At 38.5% G+C, this 17,520-nt stretch overlaps 1 protein-coding gene across 1 annotated transcript in view; it reads left to right on the plus strand.

Moving 5' to 3' along the window:
- PREP (prolyl endopeptidase) overlaps window positions 1-17,520 on the plus strand; it is a 114,259-nt gene that overhangs the window by 79,381 nt on the left and 17,358 nt on the right. Inside the window, exon 11 of the mRNA XM_050893582.1 lies at window positions 17,169-17,305. Within this exon, the coding sequence (XP_050749539.1) occupies window positions 17,169-17,305 (137 nt within the window). The remainder of the gene's footprint in view (window positions 1-17,168; window positions 17,306-17,520) is intronic.

Genomic DNA, 17,520 nt, shown 5'->3' on the forward strand with positions numbered 1-17,520 from the left:
GCTTTGTAGTACCTGAGGTTGAGTTCTTATCCTTTGGCAGCCCAAAGTAAGAACAAATTAGCCAACTTACCTTGCACTGAAGGGAGAGCTGTTTCGATGTACCTGACATTTACACCAGGGTAAGAGCATGCCTGTAGGTTGTTGGCTTTATGTGACACCCTGCAAGTACATAGTCTAACTTACTGTGCAGTAGCTTGTGCATATGCCCTTACCTTGAAAGACTCTCTGACCTTCATGAAAAAGTCAGACTGTTTAAAATGCTTGCCAAACATCAAAAATTTATCCTAGCTATTTTGTTAAATGATACATTAAGTTGTGTTAGTAACTTTTTCTCTGCCAAACACTTCTTGAAATTTGTCTTTGCTTCCCTGCACACTTCCATCCATCACAATGACAGACTTTTTCAGAAAATAGCCTGGGGTGGGTTTTACAGGAGGAAAAAACACTTTTGCAGGAACTTACAAACGGCACTTGCTGTAAGCTGGTTACTGCATCAATAACGCAACTGCTGCTTTAAATAAAAAGCCTTTATTTTATCTTTACGAAGTTGCCAACTAAGTTCTATACCTCTGCATATTAACACCTGACAGTGACACTTAATCATGGATAAACAGTCTTCTGGCCTGGCTCACAACTCACCTACTTTTAGGCTGATATGCAGGCTTGTAAGTGTTGAAATTGCAACAATAAAAATGTTGTTTGGCTCCTTTTGCCATTCTTTGAATACCTTCCAGTACTGTCCTTAAAATAGTTTGAGATGAACCAAAAATAGATATTGCTATTAACGGATGCACTTTGGATTAGCTCTTGCAGAAGAACGGTGAAATTCATAACACAACTTAGTTTTACGATTTAGTTTGATTTAAAAGCAGCTGTTGTTTAGATATTGTTGTAGAGATGAAAGACAGACAAGTCTTAAAAAGGGTATTTCTTTTCTTGGGGCTGGGATGAATTTCCTCCTCTTTCTTTTGCAGAAATTATTTTTATAGGTGAAGTAATTTTCATGAGAAGTTTATTGTTTTATTGTTCAGTCTTTCACCCCCATCTTCAAGCCCTTACAGCACTGATTTCAAGTTATGAGTCACTGATAGGGAAAATCTGTCTACAGTCATTCTAATGTTCCTAGTGGAACTTTACACCGTACAGTTTGGCACAGCAGTTAATCTCTGTTTCAGGAAAACACAACGCTGAGAGAAGATGAGTCAGGCTTGAGGTTGATTGGCAGAGTTGTGGGAGAAACTTGTGCACAGCACCTGCCCACGCTATTCCTGGATCTCGCCATTGCTGGTGGTGTTATTCCATAAGCATTAGATTCCCTCATTAAAATAAAAAGGAATGGAGGGCAGCAGAGGAAAGCAATGTCCTGTAAAAGCTGTAGTAAGCTCAACCTGCTTAGCAATGCAAAAGCTGATATTATCATTTTTTTTTTCAGTGTAGTTATAGAGATGGTCTTAATGTTCTTTCTTTCCCTTATCTACATATATATGAATAGATCACTGGAGTTTGGAGAGAAATTCAGTAGCTTTGAATCTGTCTCTGTTGAGAAAAAGCACGCTCATACCAGATGAAAAAAGGCATGTACTTTTTACATTGATTCTGAGCAGAGACAAAAAATTCTCCCCTCTTCTTCAGGGGAGTAAGTTGTTTTGGCATCATTTTCTTCCCCCTCCTGAGAATCCAGCACAACCAAAAGGGGATTGATTTTTGAGGAGTTGGACTTTCTTGCTTCTAACTGTATTTGGGGTTTGAATCCTGCCTTGATCTCACAGGATTGGAGGGTAGAATTAATACTTGGGGGAAACAAGTTGCTGCTTGTTGTTTGTTTCTATTTTATTCCTTTTATTTCCGTGTTGTTCCATATTGCAGTGAGGAAGACAATGAAGAAATATTCGGGGGAGGAGGGAATGTGAACAAACGCACCAGTTTTAGTGCTTGCCACAGCGTGGCAGACACCTGCCCTCTTGCAGGGGGAAAATGAGCTTTGAGCTGCTTCTGTCAGAGCTCCCAGGAAGAAGACTTGAAGTCTTCAGCTCTGATCTCTGCCAGCATTTTGGCAATGGCTGTGATTTTGGCACCAGGACAACAGTCTCGCTCTGGAGGACATCAACAAAATCACAGTGACAACTGTGGCAATATTGGCTGTTTGCCTATGTGAATTTAGCATCTTATACCCTTGGCATGTGGTTGTTACAAACACCACTTTAATCTGCCATTACCTCTTCTAATTGCAGGTCAGTGAAGAAACACTAACTGAAAATGTAGTCCTCTAGTTTTAAGGCCCTGTGTTTCTTGAAAGCCAAGAGATTGTATATTAAATGTTACGTATTTAGAGCCACAGTACACTCCATTTTAAGGGGGGAAATTGTCAGTATGAAGGACTTTATGTCTAGAAGAGTATCAAGTGAAGGATTTCCCGTAATAACCTTACATGCTCTTGAACTTTGAAATCCTTATGACTGAGCAGAGGAGTAGCAGTTGGCTCTACCCGTTATATTTAAGCAGCCCCATCCAATGCACTTCAGATAACTCACACCGGTAATTCTCAGAGTCCATGATATTCCTTGAGTGTCTGGAGTAGGAACCAGATCTCTGTATTCCAAGTAAGAAGATGAAGTGATAGGACTTTGCATTGCTTTCTTCACCAATCCAGTTCAAATGTTGTTTTAAGGTCTAAATGTGTGGGGTTGCTTTATCCCCTTCTTACATACCACAGGGGATTGCTGCACAGTTTAGGACATTGGGAGCTTTTGTTCAGCAGAATGCAGAACAACGGAAATGTGGTTTGGGATGGAGGAGTACAGAACTCCTCTTAGGAAGAACTAGCACAATACCAGACCACACAGTGTGGGGGATATTACTAAAATACCAGTCTCTGTGTTCATTTGGATCATCATATAGGCTTTGTGATTCACTAGTTCCAAGCTTTTAATATTAGATTGTTTATTTTTCTGCTAAGTGTGCCAGCAATTGAAGAGCTTCTTCGAGTCTGTAGAACCTTCATGCTCAAGACATTATAAAAATGTTCATTTGTTTTAAGCCTACGAGCGAAGTGACTGCTTAGTAGTTTAACTAAAACTCACTGCAAAATATTATTCTTATGCCTTACTCAGCAGAACGTTTGTTTGAACTCACAGTGGTTTGTTTTCCACTTTTCTAGTGAATGGAGATGTTAGTTGGCATACTTGATCCCAAGCTGCATTCCATGCTCCGTTTCTTTCTCAGAATTCCTTAAAACACAAGGTGAAATAACATGGATTAAAACAGAGCTGTAACCATTGAACATAGTGTACAGAATCCCTTTTTACACACAGGAGTTTTAAACAAGAGCTTAAGCAATTGTAGTGAAGCTTAAAGGATTGTTTTACAGCCTCCCACGTCTTTAATGATTACATTGTTAATTGTGAATAAAAAATAGTTTTGATTTTTACAATAAATGGCAGGATACATTTTGCCATCAGGAAAAAGGCATAAGTCATTCACTCAGACACTTTAAATGAACATATGTGTTTAAGCCTTCAGAAATCTCAGTAGGTAGATTCTTTGCTGATGTAGAGAGATAAAAATGAGAATGTTGTAGTGAAAATGCTTGTTTCTTGTCCTCTTTCTAAACAAATCACTGAAGATTTCTTCCCTTCTTTTCTCTCCAGCTTTCATATTCACTCCTGTGATTGATCTCACCTCCAGTAATTAACTATGAACACATTACTATTTTAATTAACTCCCTTACAAGATAAGTAAGAACTCTATTTAATGATTCTCAGTGGGAATCTTCTTTCAACTTTTCTTCTCCCTTTTGTATAAGCCTATCAGTGTTATTTCTGAAAGGTAGTGAGTATTATTAACTTCATTCTACCACACTGATGAGGTGTTGCACTGGGGATATGTTTTGATGGTTTGCTGTTCTAATGACAGTGGTTTGCTACTCCTCTTTTTGTTGATCCTCAGAGTTGAGTCTTCAGATGTGGTTTGAAAACTTAATCAAGCCAGTTATTAAAGTCTTACACAAGTAGCAGTTCATAGAACTTCAGCATCAATAAAAAGCCCCCACTCTCGATATCTCTAATAGTATTCAATGCTGACAAAACACTGTCTTTTGATCAGTATGGTGTTTGTGTGTCTTGTATAGTGCAGATTGAACAGCCAATTCCATCAGTGGTGGAGGATCAAACACACAGGATGCTTCCACAGAAAAACTGCTCCAAAGCTTCTTTGTGGCTGTTTAATTCTTGCTTAGACCAAGCAGTCATAAAAATGGAAGATTTCAGCACACTAAGGACTGCATGTATAGTCCTCTACTGAAAGAAAGAAGTGGTAGCTACCGCTTTTCTCTATCCCTTTTTTGGGGCTAAATGTCAAACTTTGGCATGCCAGCATTGTTCAGAATGAGAGCGCTCGTCTGCACGTGTGGGAATTTTTCTATCCATCTGCCCACCCATTAGTTTGCCTCATGGAGCCTACCCAGGAGGGTGTTAAATTGTGATGATAATGCTGTATTGCGGACTGATCGCTCTGGGACCACAGTCATTGGTTTTATTCACACAGCTGGCAAAAGATCATTAAATGATTGCAGTTGTCAGTCATCACTGGTGTGGGCCAGCATTCGAGCCACTGATCTAGCAGGGAAATGCATTGAATTCCTTTACCAGGCTACCAAGATAACCAGACTTTTCTGGTTGTCTTTTTCAGTACTGTGCTAGCAGTGTCATGTAAGTCTGTTGAATAGTCATTAGGTTTCCAGAGAAGGTGATTTACGTTTAGTAAGTGTTATATATGCAGGTATATATCTGTCTCTGCCACAGGATGGTTTTTAAATTCAAGCAAATTTGCAGAACAGTGGTAATTATAGTTGTTTACTTGTTAGTGAAGCCCATACTACTTGAGAATAAAATATTGTGTGCTCTGTTTCTAGGTGTTTACATATCTGTAAAATATATATGGGCAAGTTTTAAAAGATTTTGGTTTTAATTTTAACATTTAAACTTTAATATTTAAATATTTAAATCACTTTCTGAAATTTAACTAATACAGATTCTGAGTGCAAGTGGTGGGTTTTTGAATGTACCTCTGTTCTCACCAGCTGTTCCTGTAGATTTTATTATATACGTAAACTCCCTAGATGGCCTTCACATCTCTCAAATAATCATGGTTTTGTAAAAGGCAGTGAGAAGGGAGGCACTTGTTCTCTTTCAGACCCTTTGTCTTCTCTGCTTCTGCTTTTGAGGCCTCTCTTCTTGAAATCATACAAAATATGGACAAAAACAATCTTAAAAGCTCATCTAATCCGTTGCAGTCCAAGAGGTAGGATACTGGCTTTTCCTGCAAGAAGAGAGGAACCCGCTGTTACTGCCCAGCAGGTGGTTGCAGTTGTGAACAGAAGAACCTGTAGCAGAGCTGCTGTAATAACCAAAGGTCAGAAAAACTGGGAAAGGGAAGAAACTACAGTACCTGAATGTGGTTGGAGGTGGTGGCGACATGGACATGATGTACCCATGTCCCAAAGCTGGCCATCATGGCTACCAAGGCTAGAGCATGCTGATCTGTCCTGGGCTCTGTGGCAGGTCACTTCTGTCTGTGCCATGCCTGACTGACTTTGGTCTGCCTTGTGCTTAAAAGCCTTCAGTCTCCCTAGGCAATCTGTCCCAGTGTCTCACTGTATTTACTGTTAAAAAGCTTTTGCAGGGAGCAGGGTGTCTACCACAAGGTCTCACTTAAATTCCCTTGCCACAGTTGAAATGCATTGCTTTGTATCCCTCACAGACATGGAAGACAGGTAATTCTCTTCCAGTTAACAGCAAACTTGTGTATATGTAGAGACTGTCACCATGTGTCCCTGCAATTTTTTTTTCCTTTAGACTAAAAATAAACAAAACAAAAGCCTGCACTCTGTTCAGTTTTTCTGATGGATTGTATTTTCTGGGCCTCCTGTCACTATTCTTTCTCTCCCTGGAATCTCTTTAAACGCTCAGCATATGGTGTGCCGTGGTTTAAACTGAAAACAGCACTCTAGCTCAGGCTTCACAAATGTTGAATACAGCAGAACGGGTTACTTCATACATCTTGCGGGTGAGACTTTGCCTTTTATGTCCCAGTATAGGGTTTGCCTTTTCCCTAGTAATTCATTGTTTGTTCAAGTTCAGTTTGGCATATACTATAATCCCAAGATACTTTTCTGAATTATTTTTCAGTCAGTTGTTCCCTATCCTGTATGTGATTCTACCTGTCAGAGTATAGTATGTTGCATTTCTGGCCTTATTGGATTGCATTTTACTTTTTCAGGTAGTTTTGCCTTCTGTTTGTTACTCCTTCCAAAAAGCACTCCCTTGTCTCCTCTTTTCTGCAGCGTCTCAGTGTTTCCTGTTAGCAATTAAGCTTCCCTGCAGCTCCATATTCCATTTAAATACTTTACAGTGGATGAATCTCTCATTCTGAATGGTGTCCCTGTAGGCTACCAGGGAACTGGGATGTTTTCAGAATAGAAATGGCTCTGGCGGAGCTGGGAGGTTTGTGTTTCAGAGCTACAGGCCTCCAAGCATGCACAAGTTGGTAACTAGTTTATGCAGTCATTTATTAGGCTTGGCATACAACTGATACAAAGAGATTTAAGGTAGTACAGCAGCCTGCAGAGAACAAAATAGAAGGTTGTTGCTCCTTTATTTACTTGCGATATCGCAGCAATTTGGAGTCTTCGTCATGGACCGCATTCACCAGTATGCTGGATAGCATTGAAATGAGGGCCATCACAGGGCCCTTACCAACCACAGCTTGAAAGCAGGACAGAGAAATTGTGTTTGGAAGATTAATAATAACTGTGCATTAACTACATACAGGAGACAAAAGCAAATTAGAATTGCTAATATTTAAAACTAATGAAAAATGCAGATAAACTTCTGATACACACACATATATATATCACTGCAGCCCAATAAAATTATACTTGCTGTCTTCACCCAGGGCCAAAACTGCTTGGTGAATTAGGATTTTTTTTTTGTTGTTGATAATTAACATTCATCACCATGGTGGAAACCAGATTAATAGAGTTGAGAGTGGAAAACAACAATTTAAAATGTTGTTGAGATCTTACATAGACTTGATTCAGACTTAGTGTAACTAAGTTATTCATAACCCGGGAGCCTCTGTAAAGTAAATGAGGCTGTGTGGCCACTGCTTGGAGCAGACTCTGCAATTTAAAGGAAAAAAGAAAAGCAAATGATAGTGTATCTTGCAAACTAAAGCTACAACTCTTGCTTTCACTGTGAACATGATTACCTTAGAAAAGGATGCATGTTAACCAAGATGATCATATAATAGTTATGAGCAGTTCAGTTTGTACTGAGAAAATAGTTTTTACTAAATAGACATGAGGAGGTTTTGGAGAACCTCTCTTATCAGTGTTTTATGGCGCAGTCACACCTCTTAATAATATGTTGGTGTTGCTGGACACTTTCAACGGCATAGTCTCCATTTATACCAAACAGAAAAAATTTGTATTAGTAACGGGTAAGGCAGCGCTAAAAAAGCTTCTTAGTCAATACCTTTTAACCTAGACAGATTTGGTGGGTTGTTTTTTCTTAAATTGTCATTCACTGGTGAAGAGAGAGGACAAATTAAACACAAAGTGCTTTGATAAGTACCCAGAGATGCAGTTGTGAACTTGTGTAAGTGGAACACATATGAGTGCGATTGTTCAGAAGACTTGTCTCTTGTCTGCCCTCAGTATAAAATCAGAAGTAGTAAAAATTTTAAAATTACAAAATCTTGGGGCATTCTGAAAGAATGTTTTTTCCGAGGAAGAGGCAGGAAGGTAGCAGTTCACTTTCTACTCAGAAACAGTTTGGTCACTAATTATGTGAGTGTTTTTCTGTGGGCTTTTGTCTGCTTATGATCCGGTACAAATTCATCAGTGCGCGATTGTATTAAGGGTAATCTAGTTTGCATCTTCATTTAGCAGTTGATTTGATTTTATCAACACTGCCCGGAGGTACTGATTGAATATCATCTTTCCTCAGATTAATTATTTCTGCTCTGTCCTTGAGACATCTCCCAGGAAATTTATGGGACAAGGGAAGCCTTTTAGAAGTATCATTATTATTCATAGTAACTAGTTTTTCAACCATATACATGAATGATATAAAGAAATAGATGATTTCCTTAGTTCTGGCTTGCTATTCTCACAGACAGGGAAAAATTGATACATAAATTCTCCCTGACATCTCCCTGAACTGCTTGCTTTTCAGCCAATTTGTCAATTATTTTTGAAAGTAATAGTGCACAGTGATCATTGCTAACAGCTAAAAATAGACAAGATGTGGAAAAGCTTCAATGCATAATGATAGAATGCCTAAAATCAGGGAATCTCTTACCAATAGGAACATCCCTGACTTTATCCTTCTACTTACTGGTGTTTTTTGAACTGTTAGCACTCACTGAAGTTGACTCGACATCGTTAGACTTTTGATCTGTTGATTTATTAGTAGTTGATTATTAGTAGTTGAATTCCTTATGGTTGATGTAAGTTTGTTGAAATTTGCTGTCTCATTCACATTTTGTCCAAGGAAAAAAAAGATTGCTGCAAGCTGTCCTTAGTCTTACGGCTTTAAAAAGAAAGACATTCCTCTTTTGTTGCTCATTTTTCTCCTCCTTGTTCCAACAGTATTACAGGGATGCATCAGCACACTTCTTGGTGTTCCTGTTACGAAGTACCTTAAAGTCGTGGTTATGACGTCTGTCTGGAAATTATGCCGTCAATATTTTTGCTGGGTTGCTTTATACTAGTTTTGGTTTAATTTTTTCCCTAAGTATTCTTACAACAGTGTCACGAAAACTCATTTTCGTAATTCTTTTCTACTTCTTGCTACTCACTGAGTGATTTTTCTTCATTGTACAATGAGTACTGCAAATTTGAAAACAATAGATGAGCCTGAAGTACTGTCTCCACAGCAAGGAGGTGGTCACCAAGACACAACTGTTGAAATCAATAGCATCTGATCCTTAGAATTATTTTCTTCTAAGCTAGCACCCCAAATATTTTCTAGGACTTTAGTTTATCCTTGACCATTCTCAAGGGATTTTCTTTTTTTTTTTTCTGCTGCCATTTTGGTTTTTTTAATCATGTAGAGGCACAAATGGGTAACCTTAAATTCAAGCTTAAATCTCAGAAATAAAATTATTTGTAGCTATAATTTGAGTGAGAAACCGCACATGGAAGTGCTTCACAATATGTTTAAGTGACCTGTTTGTTTTAGTAAGTTCTTCAGAATAAATACTCACAGGATAAGTGATCTGGGACTGATTTTGAAACATGCATTGTCCAGTGTAGATGATCTCATTTCTTTTCAAACCAAAAAGTACGGATGAAGAGTATCAGTTATTTTTTCAATATTGTACTAGCCACATGCAGAATTTTTGTAGGTGTTTAGTGATTTATAGCACCTCTGGTTTTAGGTAGCCAACTTGACATCTATAAACATGGTGTGGTTCTCTAAGGAAGAGAGAGCAGAGTGCTCTGAAATTGTCCAGCTATTGAAAGTCATAAATAATGCTTCTTGGCAACGTAAGCGGAATATGTGGGTCCTCTTGGGGCTTTGACACAAGCTGGGCACTTGACATCACCAGTGTCAAGACTGAATTTGTTCTGTGCAAGAATTTTTGGATACAGGTTTACAGGTGAAATTTGAGCACCCTGAACCATGTAGATGCCCCTGCGTTAGGGAGAAAAACCAGCAGTGGTCGTGTCATCTTTTTGAAGCTCGTAAAAGCTCAACAGCAGGGCTGTGTTGAAATAACCAAGCAAGATGGAGGCAGAAACAGAAAAGCTGGATTAGCCAGTTACTGTTTGAGTGAATATACCTCTTTCTCAGCATGTTGAATTAGATGTGTGCACCTAGCACAGCATAAAACCATAGATAAGAATAGTTATTGTGGAGTAGGTTGCATAAGATAAGTTCTCCCCGTTGCTTACCCCATGGTAAGTTACCTCTACATTTTTATTCTTATAGTGTTTCTCATTACAACTTGAACTGATTTCCAGCATGGTAGAGATAAGTAGTGTTTACTTTCTAATGCCTACACAGTATTACAGTGAGTTGTGTCCTGTCAGAGCAGTTCTCTCAATGAAGTAAAGCTTGATTTAATGAAACAAATTGCACTGGCCAGCAGCTGTTACTTATGTTTGTATTTATAATGGTGTGCTACTTCCACTGAGACAGCCCTTTGCTTATCTCATGCTATACTACTTCATAGTAATAGATTTCTTGATACAGAGATAATTCAGGAAAGAGACTGTAACTTACAAAGGCCCCTGGGACATTTTTCTGTTTAACATGACTACAATGTATATTTAACTTAAAAGGTAAGTGTTATCTATCTGATATCTGTCTGTCTCTACACTGTACACTAAGTTTTCGTTAATGCAAATTGATGAAAGAAGAGGAATAACTGTATGTGGCAGATGCTAATTCTGCTGCAGGAAGCTCTGAGATCACACTGAAAGGGGCAGAGGATAAACATGTAGAGAAGAGGCAAGAAGTCTTTCAGGTTGCAAAGGTGGAGTAGAGGGGGAGTCTCACTGGATCCCATTTATCACTAAGGCTTCGTGTAAAGGGAATGCTGCCTTTTAACTAATCTAGAGAAGTGTGATTTAAAAGCAATTTCTGCCATGCTGGTCTTGCAGGATTTCTGAACTTTCAGCTGTATTTTTCTATTGCCTTCTCCTCCCTCCTCCCACCACCCTGTGAGATACCTCCCTGCAGTCATTTGCAGCTAGGCAGGTGAACTTAGTAAGGAGGCATTTCTTCTAAAAGACCATCTCCTGGCACTTTGCCTCTGTCAGCATGAGGCTGCTTTTTGTCCCGGTGGGTGGGTGGTGAAACAATTTCTTCTAAAAGGTTTCTTGATTATTTTCATAGTGCTTTTGCAAATGTCTGTAGTGGGTGTTCTTCTTTCTGGGTTTTACCTGCATGAATTTTTACTGTACTGTTACTTTGGCCCTTGTCCAGTTCTGTATTAAGCAAGCTTTGCAACCCACACAGAATTGCTTTGAAGCTAATTTAAGAGGCTTAAAGAAGATTGATGAGGATTCCCCTCTGAAGAAAGGAAACCTCAGATCCTGTGGATTTGTTGTGTAGTGTTAATAGTTCTCTGTTACTTCTCCTGACTTCTGGTTCATCCTGTATATAGGAATACAAAAACTGGTGGTTTATATAGGAATACAAAAACTGGAATTATATAGGAATACAAAAACTGGAGCTGCTCTTACAGTTGGCCATTGTCTGGCTGCCAGAGCTGTCCATGGGGCCACTGGTGGTCTTATACTTGGGTCCATGTCACTGCTGCAATAAAGACGACATTTGGCTTGTGATGTGCTATGTAGTCTTTAGCCCCAGACAAGTATCAGGTTTTTTGTAAGGTCAGAGGCAATGAGGGATTGAATGGGCTGTGGGGAGGTGGTGTGGAAGGCAGCACATGATTCTGTTTGAATCGATGAGATTTCTGCCCTTGCATCTCAAGGAGAGGATTTCTCCCTGCCTGCCAATGCTGAAGTGTTCAGACTTGGTAGTGTGAAGGCAAGGTCTTTGTGACTTGCCTTCCTGAAGCACTGAGTAGCAGCTATTAGGACTTGTCAGTGGGAGGTGTTGCTGTGTAGCATTGTTCAGCCTTAGGCACCATTATCTCTGTACCTAAATATGGATTTGAACACCCTGATGCCACCATCTGCGTAGGAAAACTTTCTCCAGGGACTGCTCCCTTACGTTTACTCTTCCAGTCATCTTTCAAAGATAGTTGTGTGGGATTTTTAAAATGGTGAGCCTTTAACAAAGCATTTGCTACGTTTGGGAAAACGTGAGCAACGTTATGTAACTTACTACAAATTCCTTATGCTTTTCCTCCCTAAATCTCAAAACATAAATGTTGGTGTAAGCGTGATGAGAAATCTTCATCTCACACTTAATGAAGGAAATACTTCATGTGAAACTGGATGCTTGAAACGCAGTTCCAGGAAATAAAAACTGAAGTAGTCATTCCCTTTGATCGGCTGCTCGGCACAGCCGTGCCTCCTTCACTCGTGCCTGTGGATGCTGGGACTGAACAGGGCATTGCGCTTCTCTAGCGCTGCCTGTAACTTTGTGGTGGCCGCTAGTGGAATCACAGCAGCCGTGTGTGAGGGCAGCCGCTTTTATCTAGAAGCAGAAAACAATTGCTAAATTTCACAAGACTGCTACATCTTGTATTTGTTTCAAATGAAAAGGAATTATCTCAGTAAAACTATATAGAAGACATTGGAACAAAACTCATTTTAAAGGAATTGTCATGGTGTTATTAAACCTAAATTATTGAACACTCATTTTTAATAAGGAGTATTCCAGCATGATTTATATGCCTTTTTAGTTGCTCTTTGTAAAATTCTTTGGCATTTCACACAATGGATGTCAATCATATGACAAGTGTAACTCTTACCTGGTTTTGATCAAGCACACAAAGACATGGAAAGAATTGATATCTCTGGTATGTAGTACCTAATCTTGAAAGAGAGATTGAGAGAGACATTTTTAGAATCACTAGTGGCTTTCTAAGAATAATTAGCCTACTGTGACTTAGGGGGTGTTTTCAAGTCCCAGAAGTGAAAGTTTCTTTTCATATGTAAAATTCACGTATTACCTGCAGGAAATAATTCTTTCTGAAAAGCCAAACTAATCACTTTTTATTTGGATGTTAATTCTCTTTGCCATTAATGAGTGAGTCAGAAAAATTATAAAAGGTTTCTAGACATTCAGATATTGTTCACAGCTTAAATATATGCGTTAGACCTGTTTGGATAAGATTATTTTTTATTTGTGTTTTACAGCAGTATTTGAAAACCTGTGTTGAATCTTACCTTTGTAAGGTTAATTTTAAGTCTGTACAAGTTTGGGGTTGGTTTTTGCTTAGAAGGATTTTTGGTTTTGTAAACGTAAGGTGATTTCAGGTGTACGTGCAGTTTTTTCCCCGAACAATTGTAGTTACATACATCTTTTAATATGTCCATTATATAAACAGAGAAGACATTTCTGAAAGGGAGAAAAAGTAAAACTGAATACTCAAAAATTGCTGAGTTTTTTAATTTTTAAAAATGGAAGTTTCTATTCAATTTCAGTTGTTTTAGGTATTTTTAGTTACATGTTACAATGTGAGCATTCAGGCAGATTAGTTTTATTTCTTTATTTGTTGTGATGATTGTATCACTTCCTTTTTTATTCAAAGATACTGATTTCATATTTACTCACAAGAGAAGTGCATAGTGGATGATTGCCAAAATTATTTTTAGTTCTGTGTGTATGTCTCAATGTCTGGCTATATTATCTCTATAGACAAATGAAATCAAAACTTTGTCTTCAGCCTCTCTCTTTCAAATCCTCTTAGCTTTTCAAAAGCTAAAATACTTAGTTTTGCCTCCTGGTGACTTGTGATGGAGAAGATGCTTCTTGTCACTGCAGAGGCAGAAGTGGATAAACTTCTGAATTTAGGTCTGTGTCTACAATGCTGACTGATTTTTTTTTTTTATTTTTTTTTCCCCTTTTCCCTAAGTGAAGGTTCACCTAACATAAATACTGCACATTTAAAGCAAATAATAATTAGGAGGACAAAGACCTTGCCAGGAGTGAATGTACAGAACTTTTTTATCCTGCTTAACTGTTAAGTAAATTTACAAATCCTATCACACAGCAATTAACTGTATTTACTTGTAAAACTTACTCTGTAAATTATCTTGGAAGTAAACTTCCATTGTCTTTTGTAGGTGAAAATGGAGTGTAAATTTCTTTCAAATGCTAAGTTTAAAAAAACCCCACCACTCTATAAATATATATGTATGCACTAAAGTAGAATGACTAAGACTGTTGTTTGTGTGGCTTATATAGCTTAATAGTCACGTAGTTTATAGTAATGAGTAATTGTGCGAACAGTGTTGCTTTCTCCCTGGGTCATAATGAGAAGAATAGGGGCTATAAGTTTATGCCTCAGGTTCCGGCATCTGAATTGAAAGTGATTCTTTCTGGCACTGCGACCCATCTGCCGTGTGACAGATAGGGACATTAGTGTGAGACGAAGTGAGCTACAACTATTTCAGGGCTGCCATACTGCTCCAGCGGTATGCTCCTAGAATAGCACTAAGGGTTGCATGCAGCAGGAGTGCCCTGTCAACCACACAACATTGCTGGTGCATTCCTAGAGGCTGAAAATACTTACTTTTAGCATGTCTCTCCTTGAATGATGAGTTTCAGCATTCATAATAATATGTCTGAAGCATTGTTCTCCATCCTTTTCCCTCCAAAATCACTTTACTAATTTGTCCTCTTCTTATATGTGCTAATGGCTGTAGTGACATGAGTCTTTACGTGAAAATATATGAGCAATGAGTAATATAATGTGACCAGTACAAGTGGATCACTCCTATCTGTGATAAAGCAGAAAACGGTAGTACCCTTTTATGAGCATTTACTGCTGTAAAAGCTGACAGCTTCTAAAATTAGGCATGAAATACCATCTTGGGAAATTCTTCTTTTTAGGGCTTACCCTTTCCAGTTTACCTTAATCTTTGAGATAGAAGCACATCCCTTTATTGGTTACGTGAACAAACCATTGAACTTGCTTCAGAGATAACACCTAATTTAAAGCTGAGATTGAATCAGTCGTTGAAAATAGTCTATTTGGAGAAGCTTAAATAGCTTCACATATCTCAGTGTCTCACTGAATTGATTTCCACCCCCCTCCCCTTTGTTCGTCTTGGAGGGAGAGGTAATCATTATTTTAGCAAAGATAGGAGTGAAAACTCTTAAATTGCAAATGTCACCTTGACATGCATCTTTTTTTTTGTTGAGTTTTCATTTAACGGTATGTTATTTAATCTTAACTGATGATGATAAAAGCCCTACTGAAGTCAGTTTTCAGAAAGTTTGTTTTTTGGTTTGGTTTTTTTTTTTTTAAAAAGCCCCTTGTTCAGAAAGAAGCAGTAAAATTTGTGGCATCCTTTAATAATCAGGAAAGGACTGGCCAACAGCTGTAAGTTGCTGGAAACATGGGAGGGCCAGGTGCTCACTTCGTGTGAATTGCCAGCAACAACTGGAGTTGATGGATGGCATTTTAGAGAGGAGTTTCTCTGGAACTCCTCATCACCAGCCTCATCAGTTCTCCGGTCCATCAGATATTTTATTTGTTTATAGTGTTCAGCTGAATACTTAAAATGAAAATCCTTTGTATTCTACTGCAGTGAGTTCTGATGAGTGCTTTTCAGTAAAGATGTATTTGTGGCAGTAGTTGGAAACAGTGATTTCATCTGTGTAAAAATGCCTTCAGGCTTTTGTTCTGAATTTTTTCCATCTGCTGGGAACTGTGAAATACTGAATTTTATCTGGAATATGTGTACAGGTTTTGGTGAAGCCTTCAGAGGTAGATGTGGTTTAATTTGAAATTTCTCACATTTCCTTAGCAATGATTAAACTAAAATTAAATGTGATTATTTTGTTTTCAACATGCCATGTGGATTTACATGTTTCACATTACAGGCAATGCTCAGAATAAATGTGTTGCACAGGTTCATATTACTGTTGAGATTCATGTGTTATAAAAATAGATCCTGTTGATCGTGTGCTTTATAAAGCGTGGTAGGTCTATTTCCTTTAAAAGCACAGAGGTTGTAAACATGCAACAAAATAAGAATGTCTGTCTTTATTTACTACTTCTTTGTTCTAATTAGACTAGAAGCTGCAAATAATGATGCTAAAACCAAAGCAATGAAAAATAGTCAACCAGAACTTTACGACAAGCAGTAAACTGCATTCACACCTACGTGTTTTGCTTGACTGGCAAAATAAGACACGCTGATCCTAAATTAGAGCATGCAGGCAGATACATGCATCAAAACAACAAGATATGGGAACTGCATTAAGCAATTGCAGTCTATGCTTGTGTACATGGAATTTAGCTTTTAAGTTCACACAGTGGCGTGGCAGTAGTAGAAAGACATATGAAAGCATGTGCGATGTGGATACTTGGTGTTTTGGGAGCTGATTTCCTGAAAGCCAGCGGGTAGTTCAGTTGTCTTGCTGGATGGGTTTGGAGGTTCTGCAGTGTTAGGGCTCCTGGTTCTAGCTGCTAGGTAATGCCTGAAAATGCACTGAGTGCTATGAAACTTTCTGTCATGGCTTATGTTACCACCGTGATGAGGTAAGTGGTCATTGAGACAACCTGGAAAGACTGGCCAGTGCTTAGTCCACTTTTGCTGGAATCAGACTTGCTTTGGTGAATTCATGCTGCATGTACAAGTATTGAGTAGTCAGCTTTTTGCTGTTTTCACAAGGCTTAGTAAGAAACAGCTATTCAAAGTTTACTCTTTTGACTTGAATCTGGTGTGTGGAGTGACTCCGTTGAGAAATGTTGTTAATGCCAATGTATTAATACTAAAACCAAACTACTGTGACTTTTTAAGTATCTTGGCCTTCTGCTTGTGATTAAATATGTGTTTTTACAAGCAAAGACTGCTGCATCAACGGATATAAAGGAATTCTCTGGGATTTCAGCAGTACAAGACCAGATCTTCAGAGGGTTTTACATATTTATTTGTTAGTAACATAGCGCTCTGTTATCCAAAACAATGTAATATTTAGTGGGGTCTCACTCATCACCCTACCATGAGTTTCTTTATTCTCTGTCCACTGTTCTCTAGTGTCTGAAATGTTGAATTTTTAAAAAGGAGAAATTTTCAGAAATTATCATTTTAGATTGGAAATCTGGTTTTAGTTCTGTTCATTCTCCTTGCCAGCTCAGTCTTTGCTGCTTTCATGTATGATAGACCATGCAGTTCTTGCGTTTTCACAACTCCAGTCTTCCCTTGAAGAGAATTGTATTGGTTTTGTAGCATTTTCTTAAACCCCCTTGTATGTAGAATTGATGGATAAGATATGTAAAAATGATACTGTCATACCCTTTGTATTGTCTCATTTGATGCATTTTCCAGAGGTATTAAGCAACCAAGCGGGTGATAGCCATTACTGAACCTGACCTGGGCAATTCGTGCAGATGGCTCAGAAAGTTTTACCCATTGGACACCACGGAAGTGATCACCTCTGTTTCTTGTTAACAGCAGTTGTGGAGAGTTACAACAGCAGCATTTCAGATTTCTTTTTCTCTTGTCTTAGGTTTTCTACCCTAGTAAAGATGGTACTAAGATCCCAATGTTTATTATTCACAAGAAAGGAATTAAATTGGATGGTTCTCATCCTGCCTTCTTGTATGGATATGGAGGCTTCAACATATCAATTACACCAAGCTACAGGTAAGCAGGGTAGTTTATACGTTCTTCTGAAGTATCTGGTATTAACAGCTGTCACAGATTGAGGGCACAGTGGACTATGGATCTGACATAGTAATGCATTTCAGGTCCCTAAGAAGCAAGATGGGGGCCGTAAGGACTGCACAGCAGTGTCCAGGCATCATTGGTCTGCTTTGTTAGTTCTGAATTCAAGGGTTTTGCCCAGGGTCACGGAAGAA

Source organism: Gymnogyps californianus, chromosome 3 (assembly GCF_018139145.2).
Source record: "Gymnogyps californianus isolate 813 chromosome 3, ASM1813914v2, whole genome shotgun sequence".
Lineage (NCBI taxonomy): Eukaryota > Metazoa > Chordata > Aves > Accipitriformes > Cathartidae > Gymnogyps > Gymnogyps californianus.